This window comes from Barbatula barbatula, assembly GCF_947034865.1.
Source record: "Barbatula barbatula genome assembly, chromosome: 2".
Classification (NCBI taxonomy): Eukaryota; Metazoa; Chordata; class Actinopteri; order Cypriniformes; family Nemacheilidae; genus Barbatula; species Barbatula barbatula.
In genome coordinates this window covers 14,695,651-14,722,384 of record NC_136767.1, presented here as the reverse complement: position 1 = coordinate 14,722,384, position 26,734 = coordinate 14,695,651, and the positions used below count along the sequence as shown (strand labels likewise).

Here is a 26,734-nt window from a genome sequence, read left to right as displayed (position 1 = left end):
CTTTAGACATTTCTTTGTAATTGCATACCCATTATCATATTATTATGACTCATAAGTCATTGTCTTGATATTTATGGACCCTTTTTGGCTGCACTATTTGAAGCTCACCTTTGCACCCAAATAAACACCCCTGAACTGTGAACTTTATTCCCTGTCACTATTTTTACTGCAAGCATGTCCTAACAAATACATTGAATGTAAAAAAAGTCACTATGAGTAAATAAACTGTAATGTATGTTGTATAAAGTTTGCTGTAGTACCACTTACAACCTGTAAGCAGTAACAGAAGCAGGAAGACAGTGTGGTCTATACAGTCGTTTGCACAGACCTCAGCACGGAGTGCTGCTGCTCAGTTCTGAAACATGTGTGTTAACATTATATGCTGGATTTTACACCTGTTTACTATTTCTATTACATTTATACATGGTAAGATAAAATCTTTACATTTTTTAATAATTTTCATGTAAATAATCATATACTGTATTCTTCATATTCATATATATTTATTTACATATATTACACAAAAATCACACAAAGCTATTGCTTCGTAATAGTGTGTTGTTACCTGGATGGTCAATGACATTTTTGTGTTTAGTGAGTTATTCACGAGTCCCTTGTTTTAACTGAGCCAATAAATTTGACATCATACAGTCACTAAAAGCTTAAATATGCAGATGGTGTTGTGTATTTGACGGCTTTTTTATCAGTGGCTGTTGAAATTTCTCTTTTTCTCCATTTATGCCCGCTGTATTACAGAAGATGCAAACATAACAATGTTCAAAAAGTGACCTTTTAAACATTTAAACAAAGCTACAATTTGTATCAGTTTCTGTTTTATTTCTATTTTCTGAATTTGACAATGCTTGTTGGAGGGTATTAACAGAAATTTTTAATGTATATTCAGTTTGGCTTATAGCAAAGACGATTTTGTAAAAACCATTTAAATTTGTCGTGGTTTTCACAGGTTTGCTTGCATGTCAGGGAGAACTAATAACCAACACAAGTTTAACCACTGGGCTGCAGTCTGATGTATTGCTGCCTTGTTCCTTTAAATTAGACCTCTTACAGTCAAATAAGAAAGAAGGCACATGCGTGGTGTGGATTCAGCACACTACAGCGAACCCAGACATTGTGGAGATCACTATGGAGGGTGAATCAAAATTCTGGAATGACAGAGATAGACGGATAAAAACATTCCCAAAAATAAATTCTGAATTGCCAGAGTTCTCCATCCTTATCCGTAATGTGCAGCAGTCAGATTTAGGTCATTACGGCTGTAAACTGTTTAGAGAGACTGGCTGTCTCCTGGCCTATGTGAATATTGACCTACAAGAAGGTAATTTTCCTGGGGGTTTTTTTTTTGGTTACCTTTTGCATAAGGTATATTATGTAATTTGATGAACACAGTCTTTTCTTTATGCAGCTGTTGTTTCAGACAACACAGTAACTTGGCTGATTCTAGCTGGAGCAACAGGAGGAGGGATTGTGCTACTTGTGTTACTCATAATCATATGTAATCGTGTTAAACGTGCGCATCATTGTAAGGACATTCCATTTAATTTTACCTTTTATGCTTTCATGATAAATTGAAAGTTCTACATTAAATGTGTATAAATCTGAATTGAGACATAAAATTGTCTTGATAGTAATATTGATAAAAAATTCTGTAGTATCGGCACACAGTAAACCATAGTCTATGACTTGCATTGTGTGGTTGCAAAGCAAGTCAGAATGCAATAGTTAAGGCCCTAACTTTCTCCCTGAGACTGCGGCACAGCTAACATATGGTTGTCTATTGTTTTACAGGTCAGAATACCAGAAATACCAGTGAGCCTGTATATGGTATGCTTTCAGTTAATCAAACCTTTTTTTTTTTTTAAACTGAATGAAAGGCTGAATTAGGGCTGCAGGGCTTAGGGGGGCATGCCCGTTTCCTTGGATCTCTTTGAAGATGTCCAGCTGATGATTAAAACATTTACGTGCAAATTTGTGTGATCTATTTAAATTATGATCCGTCAATTTAAACACAGAAACATGTGAACATTATGCATGAAATGAACTATATTGGTCAACCAAAATTTTGCCCTCCCCAGTTGAGCCAGCATAGCATCGAGCCTGCTGTAAATCACAATAAAGTGCACATATATTCAACAGTAGTTGCAGGTTTGGCCACAGAGTTTTCTGAACTTCAGAAAGAAAATAATGAAATGCAGAAACTAAATGTAACCAGCTGTTACTGAAAATCCTAATAATTTTTTTTCTGTTCAATTTCTTAGAGAACACCTCTGACAGCAGCAAAACAAAGTCGATAAATGAAAAGAGTAAGTACTCACTAAAAAAAGTTGATTTAAAATGTAATTTTAAAAACATGTTTTTATTATTGTATCATTATTGTTATATTTTTTGTTCATTACATTATTATTTGATTGTATTGTAAACAAACAATGAACAACATAGAAATACCTCAATCATATTTTATTTCCAATACAATAAGTTTTGGTTGCAGTTGTTTTATTATGTACTTCCTCTTATCACAAAGTTACTAGCTCATTAAGTATCAATTTACAAGAATCAAATATAAATATACAGAACAGAGGTTAGTCTAGCTCATACAATTATAACCTACCTAAGCAAAAGCTACTAAACAGCAGCACCACTAGGCTTGGCATACTCTAAAATATAAATGTATCAACATCTTGTAAAAGATGGTCTTCCTCCAGCATCATGCTTCCCACAATAAAGAAGACTTAAAAGGAACCGCGTTTGTGAGACTTTGTGTCGTAAGTTTAAGACGTTGTGTCAAGAGTTTAGTTATTGTCTATTTTGCCCCTTCGTGGGAAGTGTTTTGTTTTCTGTTTTTGTATTTAGTCTTGTAAGTGTTTTCCCCCACCGTGGGATTTTTGTTTTGTGGTGTATATTAAAGTCCTGTTAACCCCTTCCTCGCTGCCTGCAATTGGGTTCTTCGTCCACGATTGTGACAGGTCTTCCATGGTGGACTACAGTTGACCTGCTGGCTAACACTGGCACATTTACAGAAATGGTGATCAATATGCACTGTCCTTAAATAAATAAATGAAATGGATTGTTTTAGGTATGCACTGATATGTAATTTTTGTCCGATAACGATAACGATATAACATTTTCTGAGAAAGATTCTTTAACTTTTAAACTTTTCTGGTATAATGTCTATTAAAGTGGCAGATGTTCTTCCAGAGCAACCCAGAAAGGTGTTCTCAAAAGCTAAAAGAAACAGGTCTCAAGCTTCAAACAATATGCTTTTGTTCCTATAATTTACACATTCATAAATATCTTCACACTACATTAACAATGTTTTGGTAATATAGTAAGTTAAATATTATGCCAGAAAGACAGTACTGTATTGGATTTTAACTGTGAACAGCATGCAGCCGAAGAAGTTTAATCAGAGGAAATTATTCCTAATTTATCGGCTGTAATATATCATCATAAATTTTATTAATATGTATTTTGTTGATACCGATGTGGGCGATAATTTAGCGTGCATCCCTAGTTTGTTCCAGCCTATAAACGGAAATTCTATTGTCATGAATCACAGTGGAAGAACCCAAGTGCAGACAGCGGGGATGAATGTGTTAGGACTCTGTCCTTCCTGTCTCGAGCTTTCTAGCTCCCTGGGCAGAGTCATGACATTGCCACGTCTTTCGGGTTTCTGTTGTGTTATGTGTGGAGACATGTGGCTTTATGTTGTTACTTAATGCCACGTGTCTTCCTGTTATGTCTCTCAGCCCCACCCTCCTATCTCCTGTTAGGGTTTCATTCCCATCGTCTGTTTTGTAATTCACCTCGTTAGGGTTTCATTCCCATCAGCTGTCACCACTCTCCCCATGTAATCACTCCTCGTTAGTGTCTCCCTTTATATGGTCTCAGTTTCTCTCTGTTCGGTGTTGGTGCATTGTCTTTATCTTTTGTCTGATGTTGGTGTTTGTATCAACGCTCACGGTAGTATCCCCTGTTTCTCGTCTTGTTGGACTACCCTGTTTCCTGTTTCGGTTTTGTGAAGTGTTTTGTTTTCTAGTGTTTGTTTTCTAGTGTTTGTTTTCTAGTGTGTTTTTGTTCTTGTTTTTCCCCATTGCGGGTGTTTTATTTAATAAAGTTTTTTGTTAAACCTTCGTCTGCCTGCATCTGGGTTCTGTCCACACCATTTTGTGACAGAATGTGTTAACAGACTTTAAGATAAATCCAAAATAAACACCCACGATGGGGAAAAACACTAATCAAACTAAATATCAAAACAGAAAACAAATACTTCCCACAAGGGGGGCAAAAATAAACAATCAGGAAAACCAAATAAAGGAACTTGGTAATATACGTACAGGTACATAAACTTGGAACACTGAGTACAGGGCAGGAAATATGTACAACGAACGAGCACAAGCCAATAGACAAGAGGGCATTAAATAGGGAGACTAACAAAGGAGATAACGATGGGCAGGTCTGGGTAATGAGACACAGGAGGAAAGCTATACTAGGAACGAGAGGGGCGGGGCCAAATGACGAGACTGGAGGGAGACGTTGTCCTGATTGACTATAATAGGTTTCTCTCCACATAAAACACGTGTAAAAGACAGGGTAAAGAGAAATCAGGGAATTTTTTCTAAACACATCATAAATGTTAGAAATATATTGTTACAAAGACTCAAAAGTATATAGTATTTAACAGTTATTAAAAAACAATTCTGCATTCAGGATTTTCTGGGCGGGCCTAAAAAGGTCACTTGATGATGAAATGGCGTCCGAGTATGCATGGCACCAACACCTAGTGACAGTTGAAAAACGGTGTCGTGAGAACAGCCACTTCAGTGGTTTCAGTGGCGACAGCAGACACGCTGAGGGTCAGCCCCGGATTGGCTAATCGGGAGCACCGGGAGAATTCCCGGTGGGCCGGTCAGTTTTTTTGGCCGCGAGGGCCGGTATTGTCATGGCACGGTTGAAATGTGGCTTTCCCTAGGATGCCTTCACTCACAGCAGCCCTAATCTTTTTATTTATTATTTTATCGCAGCCCCACTCTTTTTTATTTCATATTTTTTCGCAGCCCAACTCAGAGCGCAGCCTGCAGGTTAATGATGACGTGATTATCTTTTGACTCCCTGGCCCCGCCCCCGACAGCGCCACTGCAAGTTGCTCAAAATAAAAAACCGTCAGAAGTAAAAATGGATGACAGAAAGCGCAAAGGCGGCGCTGAAAAGTCCAGAATAAAAAGCAAGAAAGCTCTGGAAACTGACGCGGCCAAATGTTCTAAGAAGACCACATTTTTTCTCAAAGCAAATGAAGACGACGAGACGGCCGGTAAACTAACGTTAAGGTATTTAGGAATAGGAGCACTGCAAGATGCTAGCGGCCGTGCAAAAACATGTCTCAATAGGTGCAAGCTAGCTCATTGTTAGAGCGCCCGTCCCCCATTCGCACCGACGTCGGTTTGAAGCCCGCGTTAATTAATGTTTTAGGGTTGTCCATGTTTCCTTGAAGCTACACTTATGCAGAGGAAAAAGAGATGAAACAATCATTAGAAATCATTGTGAAAGAAAAGTCAGATAACAGTCCAATAGTTTTATTATTTAACTAATGTTCACATATTTGTAAAAAATATTTGAAGTTGTAAAGCAGATGTTTAATTAAAATAAATTATAGTGTCATTAGACAGTGCAACACATTTTATTTTAATCTTTTGTAATTTATATTTTTTTCCTTATTTCAATGTTTGGATATTTATGAACACTAATTCTTTAAGAAAATAGATTCTGATACTGTCCTGTTCTAATAAATCTTCACTGTGAAGCAAAACTTAGGCTACTGTATTTTCACTGAATGACAATGAATTCAAGGCTGTAGAGAACAGTGCGCTATTGCAGACTTAGGTTTTAATTATCATTATTTTAATATAGTCAGTCGTAAACTAAAGTGGGCCGGTCTAAGGCATGAAACTCCAGGGCTGAAAATGAGTCCCAATCCGGCCCTGCTGAGGGTAGAGAGTCCTGCCTATTTTGTCAAGATTTTGATTACTTATTTTATTCACTTGGATGTTTTTATCTCCATTCAAATTTGACTGGGTGGATAATAGCACACTTTTCTGTTGTGTGACAAACTCGGAACACATATCTTAATGTCACTTTACTCGGACTTTAAAGCAGAGAGAAATAGAAAAGAATTTAAATAGTTACATTTAGCAGATGCTGTACATTGCGGCACACCGCAGTGGTTCATAGAATGTAGATGTACAGCATCTGCTAAATGTAACTATTTTCTCCTTTTTCCCTTTCTCTCTGCTTTAAGTCTCCCCAACCGGAAACTGCCTAGGGTTCTTCCTGTCTCCTTCCGTCCCTTGACATCCCGGACAGGCCCCCAATAAATGTTACAACCTTTTATAAGGCATGGTCTTGGGTTGAAAGGAATAACATTTTTAAATTTAAAAAAGTTGTGAATGATGGTGGCAAGTGACAAAACGGTGACAACAAACTGCCAAAGAAATAAGTGTTTAATATACTAAAGTGAAAATATAATATCAAATTATATTTACAAAATTGATGTTAATAAAGATGCAAAAATAAAGTATAAATATGAACAATTCTAATAAACAACAGAAAATAGGTCAACCCAAGAGAAAGGTAGTGACACCAAAGAAAATAACATAAAACAAAACAAGTTCTACTTTAGTTAGGTTAGTTGTTTAAACTAAGCAAAGGAAAAAAGGAATGCAAATTTTTAGCGCTGAGTGCTGTGTACTTCCCTTCTCTTAACTTAACAAATGAAAAATTAACGGGGTGGCGTTCACCCATTTTTAGAGTGTCTACACATCAAGTTAGCTAAATGTTGCACAATGGAAGTCATGTGACATCCTCCCTGTCCAAAATTCTCTTGAGTATCAAGTAGGAAATGTGAGTGATGTCAGGACTCTGTGACATTGCCACGTCTTTCGGGTTTCGTTATGTTCGGAGACACGTGGCTTTTGCTGTTACTTGGCGGCACGTGTCTTCCTGTTATGTCTCTCAGCCCTGCCCTCCTGTCTCCCTTAATCTTCTAGTAAGGGTTTAATTCCCATCACCTGCTCTGTTATTCACTCTCGTTTGGTTTCATTCTTATAAATTATTTGTTTATTTACAGATCTTAAGAGAAAACAGACCTTCCAATGTATTAAATTGTGCTCTATATTTTTAAATGAACTGTTACTTTTTTAATTGTTATACTTTTGAAACACCTTTTCTTTCTGAGGGGAGGATGTTTTATTATTGCTTTTTTTTTAGGAACTTCACGCAACAATCCCATCTACAATTTATAGTCGAACTGCAGATATGAGGAACAGCAATGAATGTGTATATTGATCAGAGTTTTAAAACTATTAAACAATGTTAAACAGTGTTAGTCTCTGGTTCCAATGCCCCAGAATAACAGCAATCAACACATCAATATCGAAAAAACAATCTACCTCTGCCACTAGAGAGCAGTAATATTTCATTGTGACGTTGGAGTGGTGAGCATTCAGTTGTATTTAAACAGCATGATCACATGAAATAAAGTGCAGTTATACAAGGAATGTATCCTCTGGATGGATGTTCAGCCATTCTTTTGTTGTTTCACACAGTCGCCATAAACCACAGTTCAAATGTTCTTGCCTGGTATGATTGTTTTAAACACATTGAACACCAACTTCTTTCATTAAAAGTAGCTACAACTGGTTGCTAAATGTCGCTAGATTATATCATACAGGGTGATGATTTATGGCTTCTTAAAGCAAATCAGATAAAGATTAATGTCAACCAAATCTGTATGACAGAAACAAACAGAGAGAAGAAAAGTGGTCTAGTAGATGGGCAGAAAATGATGGCAGAATAGACTTGACCAAGAACCTTTCACTCAATGCAAATGCGGAGCAAACTGAAATTTGCAGTGCAGTAAACAAAGAATTAGACATTTCACTTGGATAAACCACAGGGCTTCTTACAATGTATGTTTCATCTGGATTAAATGGTAAGGTTCTTTTTGTTTTTCTTCATGGTTTAAATCAGCAATTTAAAGCTAATGGGTGGTTGTTTCTGTTAACTTAATGTTCAAGAACATTTTAAATAGAAGTTGAGCACCATATACAATGCTAACATACAGTGTTTATGACGATGCATTATAAAACATAACGCCACACACACACACACACCCACACACACACACACAAACGTACCATTGTGTAACATTTGATCAACCTGTGAACCTTAGAAGTGTTTAGACGGAAACAGAATACAGTAGGTTGATGCCTTTCTGTTGTTGTGGTTTCCTCAAGTCAGAGTAAATGTAGAAGAGAGGTCACACTTTGCGACATCTTAACAGAGCTTCAAAATACCCTCTGGCACCTTGTTTTAAACCCGTATTCAGTTCCGTCTGTGGATATAAATGACTTGATGTCAACGTGGTATTAAACGCAACTCTTTCTAATGATTTGGAGAACACTCTGAAATACAAGGATTTGGATAACAGAGCAACCTTATTCTACTCTGGAAATTTGTCAGCTGGTTTATAAAGTTGGATTTCACACATGTGAGTAAACCATTACTCATCTTACTTTGTCTGCAATTCAATATGTTGTTTTACATCAATACTCTTTACTAAACAATATGAAGGTATTTTTGGTGCAAAACAACTGTGCGCCTGTGAGGGTACATGTATCAGTAAAGTCCAAATTTGAAGTTGCGACCACTTCTGGTATGGGATGTGTTAAAGTTAAAATATGTGTATGTTATAAGTTAAATAATGTTTTATGTTTGTTTTTATTTTTAAAAATATGCTTACAGACACAAAACTTTGAACAAGCTGAATAGAAACGTTTGGATGACACGATGATGTATTTTGGGTATTACATAGCAGGAGCAGCAACATTTATTTTGTTTTTTCTTTTGACCACATTGTGTTGCATTTTTCATAAACGGAACAGTAAGTGCATTTAGTCAATGATAAAATATAAATATGCAACATTTACATGTTCAATAAAGTAACTTAAATCAATTTTTTTCAAGCATCAGAGGAACCTTATTATGCAAATACAAGGAGCCAGCAGGGTAAGCTTCACTCTGTCACCCCCACACTTGTATTCACAGATACTGTATAGTGCTAATATTTAAATTCACGGGGCTCAGAACATCCCCACCCCCATCTTCCCCAGAACCCCCTCCCACCATCACCACCACATCCTGAAGATGGCCCTGGTAACGCTAGAGACCATTTTTACAAACCCACACCCTTGTAAACTTATCAATAATCGAAACAGAAACATGATTATTCTACCAAGGCAGTTATATTCTGATTTAACATTGCTTTTTTATCATTTGACAGTTCAAGATTCCAGCAAAGATCAAACAATCTATGGTAGGTTATTTTCAGATTCTAAAGTGATAAAAATTCAATTTACTCACCCTCCTGACATTTCGAAACTTTATGACTTTCACAAAAGAAGATATTTTGAAGAATGTTAATTGACCCCCATGTCCATATACAGTAGAAGTGAATGTGGGCCAGTGTTGTTTGGTAACAAACACTCTTCAAAATACCTTCTTTTGTGTTCTGCGGCAGAAAGAAAGTCATAAAGGTTTGAAATGACAAGCGGGTGAGAAAATTATGGCAGAATTTTCATTTTTAGGTGAACTATCACTTTAAGCAAATAGGCTACAGGTAATATTAATATACAGTAACATTTTTAGCTGCATGGCTTTATGGTTCTGATAACATTTTTAGCTTGTTTTACAATAGCTAGTCAGGCTAGAAGACCTGCTCATCCACCATTTAAATCTAGCTGCAGCCTAAACCAGCATAGACCAGCCAACCATATTAGGCTGGTTTTAGCAGTTTTTTTTTCAGTACGGAGCAAATGTTTGATACGGTTTAGATAAAAAGAATAAACATTATTTTGTACAAGACATTAGCTAAGCTGTTCCATACACTTGCAGAAAATGATCACATGCTCAGGAAAAAGATCTATACGGGAAAGAGTAAGTTTCAACCTAAAGTATTGACCAGCATGCATGCATAAATACAAATAATACAAATATTGCACTGTGCGCTGTTTTTTCTTAGCAGGTCAGTTTTCATCCGTTTACATCAACAGGCCTGAAAATAAGTTTGCCATTTACATCAACAGTAACATTACACCAAACGCAGAGACCTATGAAAACTGCATTGACAATGATTATGAAAATGTGGAGATGTTTGATGGGACATGTGACTGAACAACTTCATCTGTCCATTATTTGTAATTCTGCAATATAATTGTTTTGTGCCGTCTTTTATCGTGAGTGATTTATTATGTAAATAAAGGCCGTAATATCGAGCTTAATTTGAGTCCGTTTAACAATCTGGGTTTTCCATTTGCTAACTGTACGATGTTTTTATTGGTTTTGCAACTGACTCACTCGCTTGTGCTGTAACCATAGAAAACCAAGTACACCTGGCTGCTGGCTGCAGTACGGGGCGGTGCTACATATGCCTCAACACATCTCATTGATTAGCAGGCAGGGTTATATTTAAATTGGGCCTACGGCCTAACCACTCTTCCCATTGGGGAATTGAAACCAGGAACTGAGGTTAAAAACGTTGTTCGACTTAATTGCGGTGCCGGTCTGACCGATTGTAATATGAACTCTGTATTTAATAATGTAAATAGTAAGATACAAAACTTAATACAATGTTACGTCAGGGGAAGTGTTTCATTCATATGTACGTTTTTAAGAAAAAGTATTTCTACTACTTGTAGGTTGATTTTGATTCTGACTTATTCTTTGCGAAATCTAACATACGGGTAGTGACTGTTTAGGGTGTATTGATAATTGTTTTTATTACTACACATATTATGGTTAGAATATGGTAACCGTAGCAGTTTGTGGTAATAATGCGTTTTTTTAAAGTCTTTGTTTGCGGTTTGTTCGTTTTAAAAAATATATTTAATTGTCTATGTATTTATTTAGCGTCCTTTACTTAGTAATTTTATCATTATTAAAATGTATTTATAATTTATTAGCCTACTTTTTTCTATAACTGTTGTTTAATCCAGGGATTTTCAAACTGGGAACCGGGGCCCTCCAGAAGGTTCTACGAGAACATTTTAGAGAAATATAAAAGATAAAAGAAAAATGACAAAAGTCTACTGAACATTGACAAATTTTGATGTGTTCATTTTTATTTCTAAGTGAAGAAAAAACATTTCTAAGAAAACAGTACAAAAACATTTAAATTGTTTCTCTTTAGGTTTGTACATCCATCTTTTTTTATAGCCAATTAGCATGTTGCCTTCATACAATCAATTATTATCCTTGTCTATAAAAATAAACCAACACAATAACTGAATTACTTCATTCAATCTATTCCAATTACAACAAATTCTCAAATATTGTCAATGAGAAGATGTATATGCATATACAGTGTTCACCAACCAAAAAGTGTTTCCACCTCGCCAACGATAACTTCTACTTCACATTGAGTGACGTTACGTTCTTTTTTATTTCCCGGACTATTTTTGGGCAACTATGGGCGTGACATGAAGCCTCAAAAGCTGCGCTACATTTAAAATTGATTGTGATTTATTAAGGGAAAACTGCGTAGGATGTGCGTGCGCACGGTTTTATAAATCCTATATTACAATTGTGATTTCATATCACTTACTGTTATGTTCTGTTATAAAGATATATTGTTGTACTTTGATATATTTTGAAACAATACAAAAAAGGTTGGGGTGAGACCCGCCCTTAATGTTACCCCACTCACTAACCAATGAGACGAGTAGAGAGCGGAGCGCAACGTGGAGCTCCGCCCCCATGTGTAGCCTGCACCCAGGACCTTGTCTAGAAAACCGACAAGTAAACTGTTGTATCACGTGTCCTCGTGAGCCGCGACGTCATGTGAACACACACTTCCGGGGGGGTGTGAGCCTCGATATGTGCATGTCTGGCAGTTCAAATGAAGATTCCTGGTTATGTAATGTAGCCTAAATCGTTTATCAGCACTATCCAGGGGTCCACACTCTTACAGTTACGTTGTGCAAACGCATACCCAGAAACACGGTATGTACCATTTTGACTATGTATATTAAACTAGAAATACCATTTAAATCAGTATATATTTGGGAGTCATTTGTGTGAGCAGGAAAGATCTGTGCTACGGGTTTTTCAATGGATAAGTTTGTAACTCGCTTAAAGATCAGAAACTTCTGATGGAAACGATGAATGAAGGAAAACTGCTAAAGAAATGCGAAGAGAATGTGTGCGAGGTGGAAGATGAGTTTTCTCAGCCTATCCCCTGGCAGAAGATCGAAGCGGAGAGCCTGGACTGTGACTACAGTTTGCTGTTTCATAAAGAAGAGGCTGATCGTCTTTTCAGCCAGTTAGAAGACGAGGTGGTGTATTTTACAGGTAACGGAGGCACTGTGCTACATATGTATCCATTATAAATACCTTTAGGAAATTAAAGGGATGTGATTGTCTTGTTTACAGCACATGTTTTTCCCATTTCTTTAAATATAGCATTTTCATTAATTTCTTTACTAAGGTGACAAAGCCAAGGTAAAAGTCTATGGAAAGATGCACAATGTTCCAAGAAAGCAAGCAACATACGGGGATGAGGGACTGGTGTACTCTTTCTCTGGCCTACATCTCATGGCCAGACCATGGACTCCCACTTTAGAATACATTCGAGATGCTGTCAGCAAGGCAACAGGCCATACCTTCAATTTTGTTTTGATTAACAGGTAATTTAACTGACTTTGTGATAAGATAAATGTCATTTGCCGAACATAACCTACAAATTATTCATTATTAAAGGTGAAGTTGTTTACTTCTTTAAACATCAGGTATAAAGATGGTGATGATCACATGGGAGAACACAGGGATGATGAACGGGAACTCAATCCTGCCTGCCCTATTGCCTCTGTATCTCTAGGGGCTGCCCGTGACTTCATTTTCAGACACAAGGATGCCAGAACTGGTCCTTCCAAACGTCACATTGAGCCTGTGAAGCTGGTGCTAGGCCATGGGAGTCTTCTGCTCATGAACCATCCCACAAACACATTCTGGTATCACAGCCTTCCAGTGCGAAAAAAGGTCAAAACAATACGCATCAACCTCACTTTCAGACACATAATAAAATCCACGGACAGAAAACACATTCAGAAAGAGTGACTGATTCCAGGACCCTCTTTCAAAGTTATATATGAAAGCTGGGTAAAATTTTCAAAAGGTTCCTAAAATTACTCTTATTGATGTTTAGCACAACCTGAGTGCATGTATATATGTACAGTATATCACTTTCTGTTAACCTATGACCATGACTGTGTAATGCATTTCCAATAAAGCAGTACATCGATCTCACGTACCATGATGTTTACATTGTATATGTGGTAACAAATCTCATATTCAGAAGCAACTCAAAGGAAATTGTATATGTGGTAACAAAATTAATTTTCAGAAGCACTTAAAAGGATTTCTTTTTATTGTTTTTGCTGTTTTTTTAGAAAACCAATAAACTACATGTGGAATAAATAGGTTAGACACAACCATACTTCTGTACAAGACATTTCTATTATAGACCTGGAAAAAAACAATATGGTCCCAATGAATACATTTTGCTAAAAGTTTCAAAGATTGAACTACAGAAGGCAATAGTTTGGCGAAAACATGAGGGTAGCAAAAACGTAATCGTATAAATATATACATTTTATTTTTCAAGCAGACGTAACCGAGTAATTTCGAGAAAGTCATACTTAGTGTTTACATTCCAGCACTGCTGGACTGAGTATGAGGTATTCACACAGCCGCTACCCATAACCTGCCTGTGTTACAATCTAATCAATGTCACGTTTTTCCTTGGACGACGACACATGCAGTCAGTACAATTCCTGCTAAAAGAAAAGTAATCGATGATTTGACATGTCATAGTTATGCACGTTTACATGCCTTGTGGAAGGTTGAATTGCTGTTGAAATGGCAACCAGCATTTCAAAGCATGGTTTGAACACCACAGTTTAACTTGAGCATTTGTGAAAATGAACAGGAATGAAGAAAACAAAAAACAAAACGCTATTTTTTCAGTAAAACAAATGTGCTCAACCAAGCAGGACCTATGCTACAAGCTCTGGTCTTCACATGAGAACTTGAATGACTCGCGACTAGTACCATTCGTAAATGTTGTTTTAATATATTTAGCTACTATCACTATCCAAACTACAGCAGCAGAAATCTGTTACTTTCAGCGTGATTAAAAACAGTGTGTCGACCTTCCTGAGTGAACAAGAAAAGGTGAGTGATGTAACTTTTTAAATCGTAAATGGCAGATATTAAAGCCAATTTTTAACTATGGTAGTTCCAGCGCCTTTTCCGTTAACAAAACTGATCTCAACCAGAGGAAAAGCACTAGTGACTGTGGGCAAAATCAACCATTGTAGGATCAGTACAACCTCACAGCTTGATTCTTTACTCATAATATCTTAAGATCTAGGCATGCCCTCTACAAAAGTGTGACTAAAAGAGACAAATGGTTTCTGGGTAAAAGTGAATTGATGGTTGTAGGGAAGAGTGAAGAACTGCAGGAAAAACCTCCATTTTGTTGTGATGCGTTTTGGAATAAGAAATGTGGATCACAAATGCGCAAGAGCTGTCAAGACAGTTAGCTTTCTTCAGAGGAAGAATCAGGTTTTCCTTTTTTGCTTGGAGGAGTGCCATCTTCCAATTCCTTCAAAAGAAACCAATTAATCTGTTATAAAACAGAAGATTATCTCTGATACGAGTTATACAAGCATGTGACATATTTAAGCATTTACCTGGGCCGATTTGGAAGAGTCTAAAAAGAGCTCTGAATCCCCATGTGACTTGCTGTCCCTTTTGGCTTTTGTTGACTCTGATGAGCAGTGATTTTGTTCTGAAAATAAAGTGCTAGTAGGTATTTCACCCTTAAAGACCACAAACATTACAGAATGACAGAAAATAACTTGATGTCAGTAACTAACCATTCTTGTGATCCTGAACAGATGTTTTGGAAGGATATTGGTCGCTTTTCATGTCATTGCTGTCACTCTGAGAAGCTGCCATAGGTTCAGGTGCCGGACTTGTGTTGTTGCTGGTCTCCTGCTTCAACGGGGATGAATCTGCGATGGAGCTCTGGTTACTGTTATCATCTGTGTGAGAAGAACAGATATAGAAAATGAAAAAGACATCATACAGTTCATCAACCCCCTCTATTGGTTAAAAGGATACTGATTTATTTGAACCATTACTTCAGCTATTATTTATAAAATTGTATATACAGAATGCAGGCCATTTCTGGGCTTCCAGCTTGATATTTTATACAAACACTTCCAAGACTGAAATTAATGAAGTAATACATATTCAAAACATGGCAAAAGCTTCTAGCCTACACAACCAAGCATCACTGCAGTGCATGTATCTGAAAATATATGATCACAAGACATGCCTCGCACAAGTAATAGTGTATGATAAGTTTCACAGCATTACCATGCATATCCATCATTCCTGGAGAAGAGCTGTTCTCAGGGGTTGTGACCTCCGAACCATATTTGTCATCTTTGCCCTTCTTCTTGCTTTTATTTTTCTGTGTTACAAAAACACATTGCATTGTCATTTTCCTTCATGACGCCTCCATTAAGACCAATCCCACAAATAATATCTCAAAAATGTTGCCTTTGCGTCACGCAAAAACAACTAAAAAGTAATGTTTTGTAATCACCAGCTCCACGGCGCGTCTAAAAATTGAATGTAATATTTTATGGCAAATATGGTCTTTATCTTTCACTTACATCATCTGATTTGGGCTCTGTCACTGGTACCCACTTGTAGATTCGCAATGAAGTGTCACCAACAGTCACCCATTTTTTCTCCCTGGACAATATCACATTATGCCACCATTAGAAAAGATATATTATTTTATTGTAGTAAATAAACATGATGCTGCTGTTTTACGTTATCTGGAAAAGACAAAATAAACAGTTTGAATATTTACATTTTTAAGTGTCATTCATTATAAACTTTTCATTTAGAAAAGACACTTTTAAGAGTTAGGGCATCGTTTCAGAAATTCGGTGGAGCTCAGTGACATTTACACAACACTTCAACTAAATTAAAGAGTTTTTTTAAAATACGTATATTCAAAACGACTACATTTTAAAAATGACTGTTGTGGCGTTTGTTAAATCTCGTACTTCAGTTTGTATTTGTCCAATGCAAAAACTTCATTCAAGGTGTGTAGGAGAAGCTGACGCTCCGCGCTTAATTTAAAAGCCCGCGTGTGAATAAAACTCTTCTCACGCGCCACTGCTCAGAAGCGCGAGACGACACGACCGAGAGTCAAACGCTACTTTTTGGTCAAGAGCATTTGCCTCTAGTTCTGTCGTCCCGGCCCGTTCGGTTACTATTCAGCCGGCATTACGGGCTCAAACAGCAAAGCCTTCATGTGACTACAACGAAATGGCTTCTAGGTTCAACCCACATAAAAATGTCAAGAGAAAATGCAGTCTACACTTTCCCAAACTCGTTCTCAAATGGCCGACAAAACACGAACTCCGCGAGCAAACGGCACAGCCGAGTGGCATATCTGAGTGAAATTGAAGTGGATTAAAGCCTCTCTTTCCTTTCATTTCATTGTTTCTCGTTGTCTCTCCTCCCCCACAGCCTGCCTGTGCTGTTCGTTAACGAGCAGACGCTCTCTCTTACCATTTCCGCACTTTTTCAATTGCAGCCATAACCCGCTTGATGTCATCTTTCGCCCTGCTCCGCGTCTCCGCTCGAACCGACCTGCCCGACATTACTGCTGTTGGTAAAATGTATTTTTGCTCGCTGCCTGTTTAGACACAATGCGAATGCACACAGCTCGGGAGTGAGGCGGGGCTTGTGCGCCTGCGCTGATGCCGGATGCCCTCGAAGCAGACACGGACACGGTCAATGCGGGTATGCGCTTCGCTCTTTTGTTAACCAACAGAAACAAAACATGCCATTTTAACAAGTCGCAAAGTATAATGATGCGATCGACGCAAAACCACGACATCCTAAAACAGTTTACAGATGTATTTGTAGAAAATAGAGACTGAATGCATGTTGGTGTGCTTTTAACGTTTATTTGGGTAGGCATGCCTTTATGTCCTCGTAAAGGGTTATAAAAAATGTGTACCGATACAACAGACCAGTAATCACATAAAGTGTAATATCGCCCCACTACACAAGCTTTCAACAATAGGTCACTAAAACTACATTTCAGATTAAGTGTCCTCTCGAGGAAGCTCCAAGGTGGCTGTTGAAAACCCCAGGATATCTGTGGCAAATGTCTCCATGCTGATTTCAGTGGGTAGCACGCTGTCCAACGGAGATTCTGAATCTATCAAAACATACACAGTTCATGTGAAAACACTGCTACATTTTGCAACACACTTTCTTGCAGCTAAACAGTCCTTGATTTTCACAAGTTAATAGAAATACCATGTTTATAATATAGAGAATGGAATGGAAATGGTGTCATGCTTTTAAAAATGATATGCATTTCACTCAAAAAAAGTTGTCAAGAAACATCATGAGGTTGTTCAGAGAGCTGTTACACACCTTTGCAGCTTTCTGAACTAAAACCAAGGAGAGTAGTAAAGCATTCAGCCAACTCATCCTCTGTCATGTGTTCACCTGAAATCAACACACAAATCTACTTTGGCTTATAAAATAAAGCATTTGTTTGCATTCATTGATGGAACCTTACTGAATCATTACGGAGACTGTTTAATGCATTGAGTGCCACGTGATATTCTCAGGCAGAAATTATTGTCATGTCTGTTCTCTGTGCCATTTCTGAGATCCTTTGAACTCTTTCATTTTATTATCATAATTCTAAATATATCTCACATGCATGGCACACAATTTATAGCCCTAGAAGAGTTCAAAAGATATTTACCTTTAGCCTGTAGTAACTCCAGCAGTTCATCTCTGGCAATAGTATATCTGCCCCTTCCATCTCGCCTTCCAAGCACCTGGAAGGCATTGCACAGCTCCTGTCTAGAAGTGCCAGAGGCAGGCCGGTGGTTGACATAGAGCTTAATAAAGTCTTCCAGGTCAATGTCCGTCACATAATTTCTGGTCTCAGCATAGCAGCTAAACTTCACCTCGTTCTCCATGTCTTCCAGCTTTAACAGGAAATCATTTTTTGACATTTTATAAAAGTGTAAGAGTTATGCTGAAAACCGCTCCCTCTTTCACTGATGACATTATAGTCCACTATATGGGGAAGAATTGAATGAAAGTGATTGAGTGATTTCGGACACTGACGTACAGTATATAGCCTGCGTCTGACAATACTGTTGCAGACATTCATCATAAACATAACGAATAGCTTATAGTAGTGGCGGACACCCAATATAGTGCACTATATAGGAGATAGGGGCGGTTTCAGACACAGCTTTAGTCTATCCATCAATGACAGATCTGAATGATAAAGGGAATTTGTGACTTTAAAAATACCTCCTGCTCTGTGGGATAGAAGTTAAGCGCTCTCATTAGGAAGGGCATGTCAGATAGAGGGATGCGTGTGGACACGAGCCGTGTTTCCATGGTATTGAAGTCCTGATTTTGTAATTGACAGTAGTAAAAATATTCCTCCATTTCCTATTCGAAACATAAAATTTTATAATTAAAAATAAATAAACAGACAATGATAAATGCAACTCCTAAACTAGTTTTTTGACTTTACAAAACATTTAAATAAGAAAAGTTCAAACCTTGAAGAGCTGTCCTTCTCTTCCTTCCTCCAGAAGGCTGTAGTAGGGCAGCATTTCTTTACCTCCTAGAGCAGCCAATGCCTCTAGTGATCTAAATAGGGAATATTGGAAATTAATACACAGTAGAAAGTGACGGATTCACGCTGATGGAGTGACTAACAGGATAACCCTTATATATAGCGTTTTTTATATACTTTCTATGATTTAAGGATATTTTGACATCCAAACTTACGATAAACTCAGCTCCCATGAGAAAACAGTGCAGTCTGGTCCTCCTGCAGTGAAAGCATATCTACCATCATAAGAGCAGGCCAGAGCATAGACGCCTGTTGAGTGACAGATAGCTGCGAAGGACTTGTGGGGGTTTCCATCCAGAGGCAGAATCTGAATGCCAATCTACATCAGGGAAAGGCAATTATTATATAAGGGTCCTCCCTCAAGCTCAGGGTGAAGCTTTAATAAGCATTAAACTGGCGTAATGAGTCATGACTTATACTTTATATATAATACGGAAGAGTCAGTATTAGTAAATGTATGGTTAGGTTGGGTGGGTTAAAAAACAGTATACCTTATCTCGTGTTATATATGCCATGTAACGAGAATTTGGGTCTCCATCCTTAGATGCTGGTAGGATGGCCATCTTTTTTACTGGAGAACCATACGAGGGCCCAAGGACTGTTTTCCTGCAAAAACAAGCACACTGTTATCAACATATATACAAAATCAAACACTGCTTTTGATACCCCTTATATTCCCCTTATCTTGTTAGCTGCTTGTTTTCGCAAAACTGCAGGTCTTCAGCCCACTTACATAAAACAATATGGTGTAAACAAAATTGTGGTAAACAAATTGGTGTCTCTTCATGAAATATTTGAATTTTATATAGTTTATATTTTGTTTATCTTAGCTATGCAGGACTAAAATATACATTTTCATTTGTATATCAATATATGCAGTATCAATTATTATCATATTTGAGTCCTGCATAGCTAAGATTAACAAAATATAAACTATATACAATTAAAATGTAACCAATGAAACAAGAATTTATTTTTGTTTAATGCACATCTATTTGCTATATTACAATAGATTTTTATCAGGAAGAAAGACATACGAATAAATAACCTTAGATTCTCTTTTTACTATGCATTTTGATATCTCTTACATTTTTCTCCAAGTTTTATACCTTTTGTATATATGAAACATAATTGTGACCCTGGACCACGAAACATGTTTTGACAGGTAGATTTGTACATAATCTGAAAGCTGAATAATTAAACTTTCCATTGACATATGGTTTGTTAGGATAGGACAACATATAACTATTTGAAAATCTTGAATCTGAGGGTGCAAAAAATTTAGAAAATCGCATTTAAGTTGTCTTTTAGAGGCGCTGTAGCAGGCCGTTTTTAAGGAGAAACATGGTTGTTTTAGCGCTCTCTATTTGCTTACCGCTGTAATGACATTGTGGAGAGTAGATGAACCCGAAAGCAGAACTTTTAAGCTTTACATAGATACCAATCTTGAGTGGGTAATTCCCAAATAACGGGCAGCATCGAGCAAAGTTTGTAGGCATGTTTCCTGCCATTTTTGTTTGTGATTTTGCTGCATTGACAAAGGTTTGGTATTTTTACGGTAGGAAATTTACAAAATGTCTTCACGGAGCATGATCTTAACATAGAAGAAAAATAGATAATTTTGACCTATAAAATGTTTTGTTGGCTATAAACCTGTGCTATATGACTGGTTTTGTGGTCAAGGGTCCCAATTAAGAAACTTCTGTTTCCTATATGGAATTTTGAATGTCATTTGAATGCTTGTATTGTACCATCCAATAATGCAAATGTATAAAAATGAACTCGGTTCAACTTTTTGCAAACCTGCACATTTTCGAGGTGGCATTAAAGAGCTTCATCTTATACATGCTGGAAGCTGTAAGGAGGAAGTGCTCAGGTGTCGGAGGATACCACAGCATGCAAGTGGGCACAGCACTCTGTTCGATCCGATCAGAACTCAAAATCATCAACTCATTTTCGCCACTGTTCAGAAGATCATACTCCACCTATTCCAAACAGACCAGATAGTTGTGAAAGGTACAAATTGAATACAGATGCTAGTGACAGAAATAATCTTTAGTCAAGCTGTGTTTATGGACCAAATAGGCAAACTGGTTTAGGTATTGGTGACATCAAGTGTCACACTACTAATGTGGTAGTTCTAGCTCTGACACATTTTAAAGATAACATCGAACATTCCCCCTTTCACAACAACCACACGAAGTAATTCATATCAGGTACAGAGGGACTCACAAGCTTGCGATCCATGCCCAGGGAGAGGAGACGGGATTGATTGCTATCTAAATCCACTCCAAACAGCAGGTCTTGAATGGGTTCGTAATGAGAGTGGTGTCTGCCCTGGTACATCCAAATCTCTTGCGAACCTTCTTTATACCGGCGCAGCAATGTCACAGCCTTTCCGGTGTCCTGTGAGAAACGCAATGGCAAGTACAGGTTTATCAATAAAATGCCAGCAAAATGTTTACAGGGCCAATTGGCACCAGTTTGTTTTGCCAATTCATATTTATTTAGACATGTTAAAGGAGTAACTGTCGTGGCCATGGGTTTTGCATCAAAAGGACTGCATGGGTCACTTAATAAAATAATGTTTGCATGCAAACATATAAAAATAACTTACCGCAGCTGCCAGGTAGAGTGAGTCTTGGGAGAAAGTGAGATGTGTAATTGCATCCTGACTGTACTGCAAACACTGGTCTTCTTCACTCTCAAGGGTATAGGCATCAAGAATTTGCAAAGCACCACTAGCAAAGCCCACCGCCAAGTAAAAACCTAGGGTAAGACAAATTGAGGAGAATGCAGGTTTGATATAATAAGTAAGACAAAATCCTTTATTGGGCTAAAAGCTAAGCTAATTCATTGGATTTTGTATAGAAATGACATAAGTTGTGTCAAAAGATAAAATAAACATAATTAAATGTCGTCTTGTAGTGTCAGTAGACTGTGCTAATATAAACATGAGCAAAGTTCTTGATTTTTTTGTATAGTTCACCTTGTGGATCATAGGTAATGCACTGGATCTTCTTGTGGGACTGGAAGACTCGGCTGCAGACTGCCTCTTTACGCTCATAATCCCAAACCTTAATAGTTCCGCTGTGGCTGCCCATAGTTACTAGTGGTTGTTTGGGGTGACAAGCAACTGCTTCCAGAGGTTCTGCATGTTCCTTCAGAAGAGTCTGTAGTACATTTTTCTGTGCGTTCACGTGTACTATAGTTGCTTGGGTCGTAGATAGCACAAAGTTTCTATAGATGGAAGGGATATATAAAATAGTATTGTAAATGTAAATTCAATGATAAAGGGGTCTCTAAATCCCTGCCTTTCAATATTGAAATAACTAAATGTTAACTTTATCCCAATTACCAAAAAACTTACTGACAAGATCTCAGTTTGATAGATGGCTCTTTTCTATTCAAGCACTGCATTCCTATTAGCAGTTTCAGGCCTAACTGAGGAACTTGAAGTGTATCTCACAATACTTGCTGATGTATGTCACAAAACTGCATTATGAGCTCTTTCTCGTAAGCCGATTTAGTGATAAAGCACTCAGTGAAGAAACAGTTTCTTTTGAAACTATTTTTTAACCCTTCTGGCACACATAATACTTGATAAAATAATAATAGTAATCCTGACCCTTATATCTTTTTAAAAACAGCATTCTATTAAGTGAAAAGTCTCTCACCTTATAACAAATGGTTTGGCATTCAGTGTGCAGTCTTCCTTATATCCTGGACCATTAGTGGAGGGTATTTCTTTCGAAAAGGAGATGGACCTGATAGGATCCAAACTATATTGACTGTACAAACTGATGAGCTTCAGATTTTCATCATAGAATTTGATGTGTCCATTCACATCGCCTGTGACCAGAAAACTATAAAAGAACAAATGCAAATGTAACTTCAATTGCATCATAATTTCAGATTTAGATGATGGTGGTTTTATTTGAAAAAATACATAGCTGCTGCCCTTCTGAAATCTCGCATCTCCATATTTATTTATTTTCTAAATCTTTATTATTAGTCACCCTTTGTGTTTGTCACTCGGTTTTGAAAATATCTAACCCATTTAAAGTATTAAAAAGTGCTTGTCAACTTTGGCAAAACATTAATCCTTTTAAAATAACAGCGTTTTTTGTAAATTTCTAGAAAAACAGCGAGGTCGAACATGCAAGGTTTCAGAAGGACCGCAATGCTATATACTGTAGATAGTCATATATATATACCATATTCATACCTGTCGATCAGGGTTAACACGGTGATTCCTGCATTCTGAAGAGGAATAACTTTGGTGGCTTTCCACACCAGGGGATCACGTGAGACTGATTCACTTTCCTTGTCCCAAATGACTATATACCCTTTTGAGGTGGCTGTTAAAGCCCGCACACCATCGTAGTGGAATATGGACTGGCTCAAGGAGCCTAATGCCACATTAAATATCTGAAAGGGGACATATTTTGAGTTCCATGTGAAAGCAGAACACCATCACAAACATTCAGACCAATAAATACTGTTGTTAATTTCCAAACCTTGTTAGAAATGTCAGGAGCTGAGTATTCCAAACACCCCATTTCCTGCAGCAACAGATTTCATTATTATTATTGATGTGAAGCAAACACTGCTAAAATAAGAAAACAATAGCAAACTCAACATAATTCTTACAAAGGTTAGATAAATAATTCCTACCCAAATGTAGAAGAGAACTTGACTTTCACTGTTGCTGATCAACTGTGTACTGTCAGAAGGATGGAAAAGTATCTGATTCTGAGTAAAAACATGAAAAACATCGATTTAAAGTTGACTTATAACCATTTAAAATTTTTTTGATAAAAAACAAGGTCACTTGTGAAATGTGTTGAAATTGATTTATTACCACATCCAAGTACAGTTTTGCAACATACCTGAAAACCATATTTTGGGCTGATGTCAACTCGACATTTTGGGCTAACACTTTCATCTGTCCAATCCCAAATACACACCCGCTAATGCATACGACACAGCACAAGATCGGTAGATTAGTGGATGGTCATAATGTTCTTTGATTTACTTTTCTGGAATCGTTACAACTAATATAAAAGTTGGTTCCATTAAAAGATAAGCAATCTCTTTTTAGGGCATCTGGTATCTCCTTGAGTAATTAAGCTAGATACAAAGCCCCAGCTAAATTTGTCTAAGATCATATCTACAGTATGTGTATGTAAAACAATGCTAAATAACATAAAACAAAGAGCTAAAACATGGGGACTACAAAATCACAACAGACTGCACAATATTGTCTTGCACTACAATGCTTTGTGGTTTCGAACCTGTGCTGTTCCAGCTACAGTTGCCAGATATTTTGAATCTTTTGATAGCGCCAAGGCAGAAACTCCTCCCTCGGGATGACAATCAAACATTGTCCGCACAGGAATTCTACAACACAGGCTATGAGCTGTTAACTAGACAGGGACAGGTTTTTCCATAAGTCTTGTCTGTCAAGCCCTACTGTCAATTGTAAGTGAGGGCAGGTATATTAAAATAACATGACTAAATAAATATAATATACAATCAAATACACTAAAATCGTGATGTATTTGTTAAAATGTTACCCTGTGTAAGAGTCCCATATGATAACAAGATTCTCTTGGCCCCTGTCAGCCGTCACAAGCCAGCGTCTATCCTCACTAGCACACAAGCAGGTGATTGGACTGCAATGGCCCTATAGACACCAAAAAAGTGACACAAAATTAATTTAATAAAAACACATTGGAAAACATATTTAGTAGATGTAAACGTTTGTAGAAATGTAGAAAATAACCACGAATTAAACAAGTGAAATCCACACATTTCCTAAAATAATGAAAGAATAAAGCAAAATGATTTTGAGAGTATAGGCTCTACAATACATTTGATTCATGCATTTCTCTTACTTGTAACAGATGCTGACTGTTGGACGTGTGATCACACATGACAGCAACATGAGCACAAGCATAGAGGATGACAAGCCTGTCTTCATCTTGCAGGCTAAAGACAGGTAAAGTTTGGTTGATCCCATAGGCCCGATCAAGGATCTACATACATGAAGTCCAAGGTTTAGTATCAGTAGCGAAAAAAATAAACTGAGGTGTAATAGCTTAATGTATTTCAGTCAGTATATAACACTCTACAGTACGTAACTTCTATTTTTTAGGGATAGTTCACTCAAAAAAATGAAAATTCTGCCCTCAATTACTCACCCTGAAGATTTTCTAACTTTTATAAATGTCTTTATTCTACTGAACACAAAGAAATGTATTTGAAAGAAAGATTGTAACAGTTTTGGGGCGTAGGACAACAATGGTATTCAGTGGTGCCCCAGAACAGTTTGGTTCCCCACATTCTTCAAAATATATTTTGTTGTGTCCAACAGAACAAATACAATTATTTGGAACTTGAGGGTAAGGAGGAATATATCCATTCAACCTTTTAACGCATTAGCTTATATGACCTAAAAATAATCTTTCACGACATGTAGGCTATTACTCTGTGTTTTAAATTAAGTAAGTGTTTGTAATTGTTTATTGTTCATTCTAGTTTACTGCGCATTACATTAACAGATTTTTTATAAAAAATGTATTATGTTGAAATGTAAAATGTTCTAATAACATTATCCATGATAAATAAATGCTGTAGATTATTATTGTTATTTTATGTTAACAAAATAGGTAACAAATTTAAATACAGAAATTACTTTGTAACGAGATAATATTTCCACTATATTGCATAAAATTTCAACTTTATTTACTGTTTTATCAAAACATACGTGCAAAAATATGCTCAGATGCATTTACCAATGGGTAAGTTTTGGTTCTGGTCTCATGGACAGGCAATGATGTTGCTGTGTAAATTTGAGAGTCCACAGTTCCCTCTTGACTGGATAGTTCAGATCTTTCGGTTCCTTCCTTTTTATCCTCCCGTTTCCTTTCTTTCTTGTCATCTAACAATTCTTTCTTCATTTCATTATCCATCGTGCTTTCCTGTTCTTCGGCATCGTGTGTTTCTTTTTCAGTCACATCAGATGGAGCTCGAGTGACGTAAGACGCCTCGTTCGCCGTTGACATTTCTCGTTACCAGCCAGAGACTGATAGAGAACAAGTAACCACACAACCGGATTTAAGATGTTGCAGATCCAGAACACAATTGGGTTTGCCTGTTGAATGTTGTTTATGTTTGCTTATTTGGCTAATGTGCGTCTTTTTGATTATAAATGTCGTTCGAACACGTCAAAGTAACTTACCTATCCAGTAGCCACTTGTTACCCCACGCATCTGGTTGCTAAGATACGGTCACGTGTGAGTGCAACAGCCAGTTCTGCATAGGTAAAAACTAAATGCAGGAGGACTCAATGGACCAAAGAGCAAGGTTATAATCCATTTAGATTCATTTCTGCGTTTTAAATAGTAGTTTTTTAGTTTTTTAAGTATTTTTTATTATAAATGAACAACATAAAATTGCATAAAATTTTCAGCAAAACCATAGGCTTGCGACGTACGGTTTATTTTTATTTATTTGTTAATATTAAAAAATTCTCTCAGCAACGCTTTTAAGGAGTGGCATCAATTAAGTACTTTTGGACTGTTTGACGGCGAAGTATAAAACAACCAAACCTAGAATGAAATGTATTTATCAATGAGAATTATCAGAATAACTGGTTAGTAAATAGGGAATTTGACAGCGTATATTACATCAGTCACCTAGTGTGTCAAAGCACATAGCCTACGCTCAGAGTAATTCGTCCACTTGCGTTAAATAGTGCGCTATATTTGAAAATAGCGTCATACATAACTCACAACAATTGAATTGCCTGTATGAATGGGTTAACGTATAACGTGCTACGTATATTTACATCTGTAACTGATGTTAATTTCACCCCAAAAATATAGC

General features: G+C 37.1%; 5 protein-coding genes across 12 annotated transcripts; 3 read left to right on the top strand and 2 right to left on the bottom strand.

Moving 5' to 3' along the window:
• The first annotated feature begins 322 nt into the window (after positions 1-322).
• LOC306910680 (uncharacterized protein) lies at positions 323-7,562 on the top strand. Of its 2 annotated transcripts, none has more exons than XM_079485415.1 (6): positions 323-426; positions 965-1,336; positions 1,424-1,540; positions 1,807-1,842; positions 2,277-2,321; positions 7,279-7,562. In XM_079485415.1, the coding sequence occupies exons 1-6, from the start codon at positions 363-365 to the stop codon at positions 7,311-7,313; spliced, it is 669 nt and encodes a 222-aa protein (XP_079341541.1). In that variant the 5' UTR covers positions 323-362; the 3' UTR covers positions 7,314-7,562. The 2 variants fall into 2 exon arrangements, with proteins under 2 accessions (XP_079341541.1, XP_079341542.1); XM_079485416.1 differs by lacking the exon at positions 7,279-7,562 and adding an exon at positions 4,726-5,817.
• Positions 7,563-8,240: 678 nt separating this feature from the next.
• On the top strand, positions 8,241-11,114 carry LOC306910701 (uncharacterized protein). Of its 4 annotated transcripts, XM_079485462.1 has the most exons (7): positions 8,266-8,560; positions 8,815-8,953; positions 9,037-9,078; positions 9,183-9,225; positions 9,353-9,385; positions 9,964-10,005; positions 10,091-11,114. In XM_079485462.1, exons 3-7 carry the CDS (start codon positions 9,055-9,057, stop codon positions 10,240-10,242), a joined length of 294 nt encoding a protein of 97 aa, XP_079341588.1. In that variant the 5' UTR covers positions 8,266-8,560; positions 8,815-8,953; positions 9,037-9,054; the 3' UTR covers positions 10,243-11,114. The 4 variants fall into 4 exon arrangements, with proteins under 4 accessions (XP_079341586.1, XP_079341588.1, XP_079341587.1 ...); XM_079485460.1 differs by lacking the exon at positions 9,183-9,225 and having other exon boundaries at positions 8,241-8,560; XM_079485461.1 differs by lacking the exon at positions 9,183-9,225 and having other exon boundaries at positions 8,309-8,560; positions 10,094-11,114.
• Positions 11,115-11,239: 125 nt separating this feature from the next.
• alkbh2 (alkB homolog 2, alpha-ketoglutarate dependent dioxygenase) lies at positions 11,240-13,630 on the top strand. 3 transcript variants are annotated; one of them, XM_079485388.1, is made up of 4 exons: positions 11,787-12,069; positions 12,152-12,417; positions 12,554-12,752; positions 12,855-13,630. In XM_079485388.1, exons 2-4 carry the CDS (start codon positions 12,219-12,221, stop codon positions 13,180-13,182), a joined length of 726 nt encoding a protein of 241 aa, XP_079341514.1. In that variant the 5' UTR covers positions 11,787-12,069; positions 12,152-12,218; the 3' UTR covers positions 13,183-13,630. The 3 variants fall into 3 exon arrangements, with proteins under 3 accessions (XP_079341513.1, XP_079341514.1, XP_079341515.1); XM_079485389.1 differs by having other exon boundaries at positions 11,876-12,069; positions 12,205-12,417; positions 12,855-13,581; XM_079485387.1 differs by having other exon boundaries at positions 11,240-12,417; positions 12,855-13,554.
• Positions 13,254-17,673, bottom strand: bcl7a (BAF chromatin remodeling complex subunit BCL7A). 2 transcript variants are annotated; one of them, XM_079485441.1, is made up of 6 exons: positions 16,726-17,673; positions 15,813-15,894; positions 15,511-15,607; positions 15,006-15,173; positions 14,820-14,917; positions 13,254-14,731 (listed from the first exon to the last, which is right to left on the bottom strand). In XM_079485441.1, the coding sequence occupies exons 1-6, from the start codon at positions 16,815-16,817 to the stop codon at positions 14,666-14,668; spliced, it is 603 nt and encodes a 200-aa protein (XP_079341567.1). In that variant the 5' UTR covers positions 16,818-17,673; the 3' UTR covers positions 13,254-14,665. The 2 variants fall into 2 exon arrangements, with proteins under 2 accessions (XP_079341567.1, XP_079341568.1); XM_079485442.1 differs by lacking the exon at positions 16,726-17,673 and adding an exon at positions 16,502-16,695 and having other exon boundaries at positions 13,319-14,731.
• Positions 17,268-25,911, bottom strand: cfap251 (cilia and flagella associated protein 251; the record flags this gene model as incomplete). Its single annotated transcript, XM_079471079.1, has 20 exons — positions 17,268-17,383; positions 17,605-17,679; positions 17,945-18,173; positions 18,508-18,651; positions 18,765-18,855; positions 18,997-19,160; positions 19,333-19,447; positions 20,645-20,826; positions 21,074-21,247; positions 21,459-21,610; positions 21,831-22,081; positions 22,519-22,707; positions 23,070-23,272; positions 23,362-23,406; positions 23,519-23,596; positions 23,734-23,814; positions 24,139-24,244; positions 24,421-24,530; positions 24,742-24,882; positions 25,642-25,911. The coding sequence occupies 20 exons, from the start codon at positions 25,909-25,911 to the stop codon at positions 17,268-17,270; spliced, it is 2,916 nt and encodes a 971-aa protein (XP_079327205.1).
• Positions 25,912-26,734: the final 823 nt, after the last annotated feature.

What these genes read in the sequence shown, in the direction of transcription:
- LOC306910680 (XM_079485415.1), top strand. Translation starts at nt 363, where the DNA reads ATGTGTGTTAACATTATATGCTGGATTTTACACCTGTTTACTATTTCT. An exon ending in TTCTATTACATTTATACATG is followed by an intron (nt 427 to 964) that starts GTAAGATAAAAT and finishes TGGTTTTCACAG; the next exon opens with GTTTGCTTGCATGTCAGGGA. An exon ending in GAATATTGACCTACAAGAAG is followed by an intron (nt 1,337 to 1,423) that starts GTAATTTTCCTG and finishes TTCTTTATGCAG; the next exon opens with CTGTTGTTTCAGACAACACA.
- LOC306910701 (XM_079485460.1), top strand. Translation starts at nt 8,860, where the DNA reads ATGATGTATTTTGGGTATTACATAGCAGGAGCAGCAACATTTATTTTG. An exon ending in AAATACAAGGAGCCAGCAGG is followed by an intron (nt 9,079 to 9,352) that starts GTAAGCTTCACT and finishes ATCATTTGACAG; the next exon opens with TTCAAGATTCCAGCAAAGAT. An exon ending in CAAAGATCAAACAATCTATG is followed by an intron (nt 9,386 to 9,963) that starts GTAGGTTATTTT and finishes ATACACTTGCAG; the next exon opens with AAAATGATCACATGCTCAGG.
- alkbh2 (XM_079485388.1), top strand. Translation starts at nt 12,219, where the DNA reads ATGGAAACGATGAATGAAGGAAAACTGCTAAAGAAATGCGAAGAGAAT. An exon ending in CGAGGTGGTGTATTTTACAG is followed by an intron (nt 12,418 to 12,553) that starts GTAACGGAGGCA and finishes TTCTTTACTAAG; the next exon opens with GTGACAAAGCCAAGGTAAAA. An exon ending in AATTTTGTTTTGATTAACAG is followed by an intron (nt 12,753 to 12,854) that starts GTAATTTAACTG and finishes TTTAAACATCAG; the next exon opens with GTATAAAGATGGTGATGATC.
- bcl7a (XM_079485441.1), bottom strand. Translation starts at nt 16,817, where the DNA reads ATGTCGGGCAGGTCGGTTCGAGCGGAGACGCGGAGCAGGGCGAAAGAT. An exon ending in ATTGAAAAAGTGCGGAAATG is followed by an intron (nt 15,895 to 16,725) that starts GTAAGAGAGAGC and finishes GATATTGTCCAG; the next exon opens with GGAGAAAAAATGGGTGACTG. An exon ending in CAGAGCCCAAATCAGATGAT is followed by an intron (nt 15,608 to 15,812) that starts GTAAGTGAAAGA and finishes TTTGTAACACAG; the next exon opens with AAAAATAAAAGCAAGAAGAA.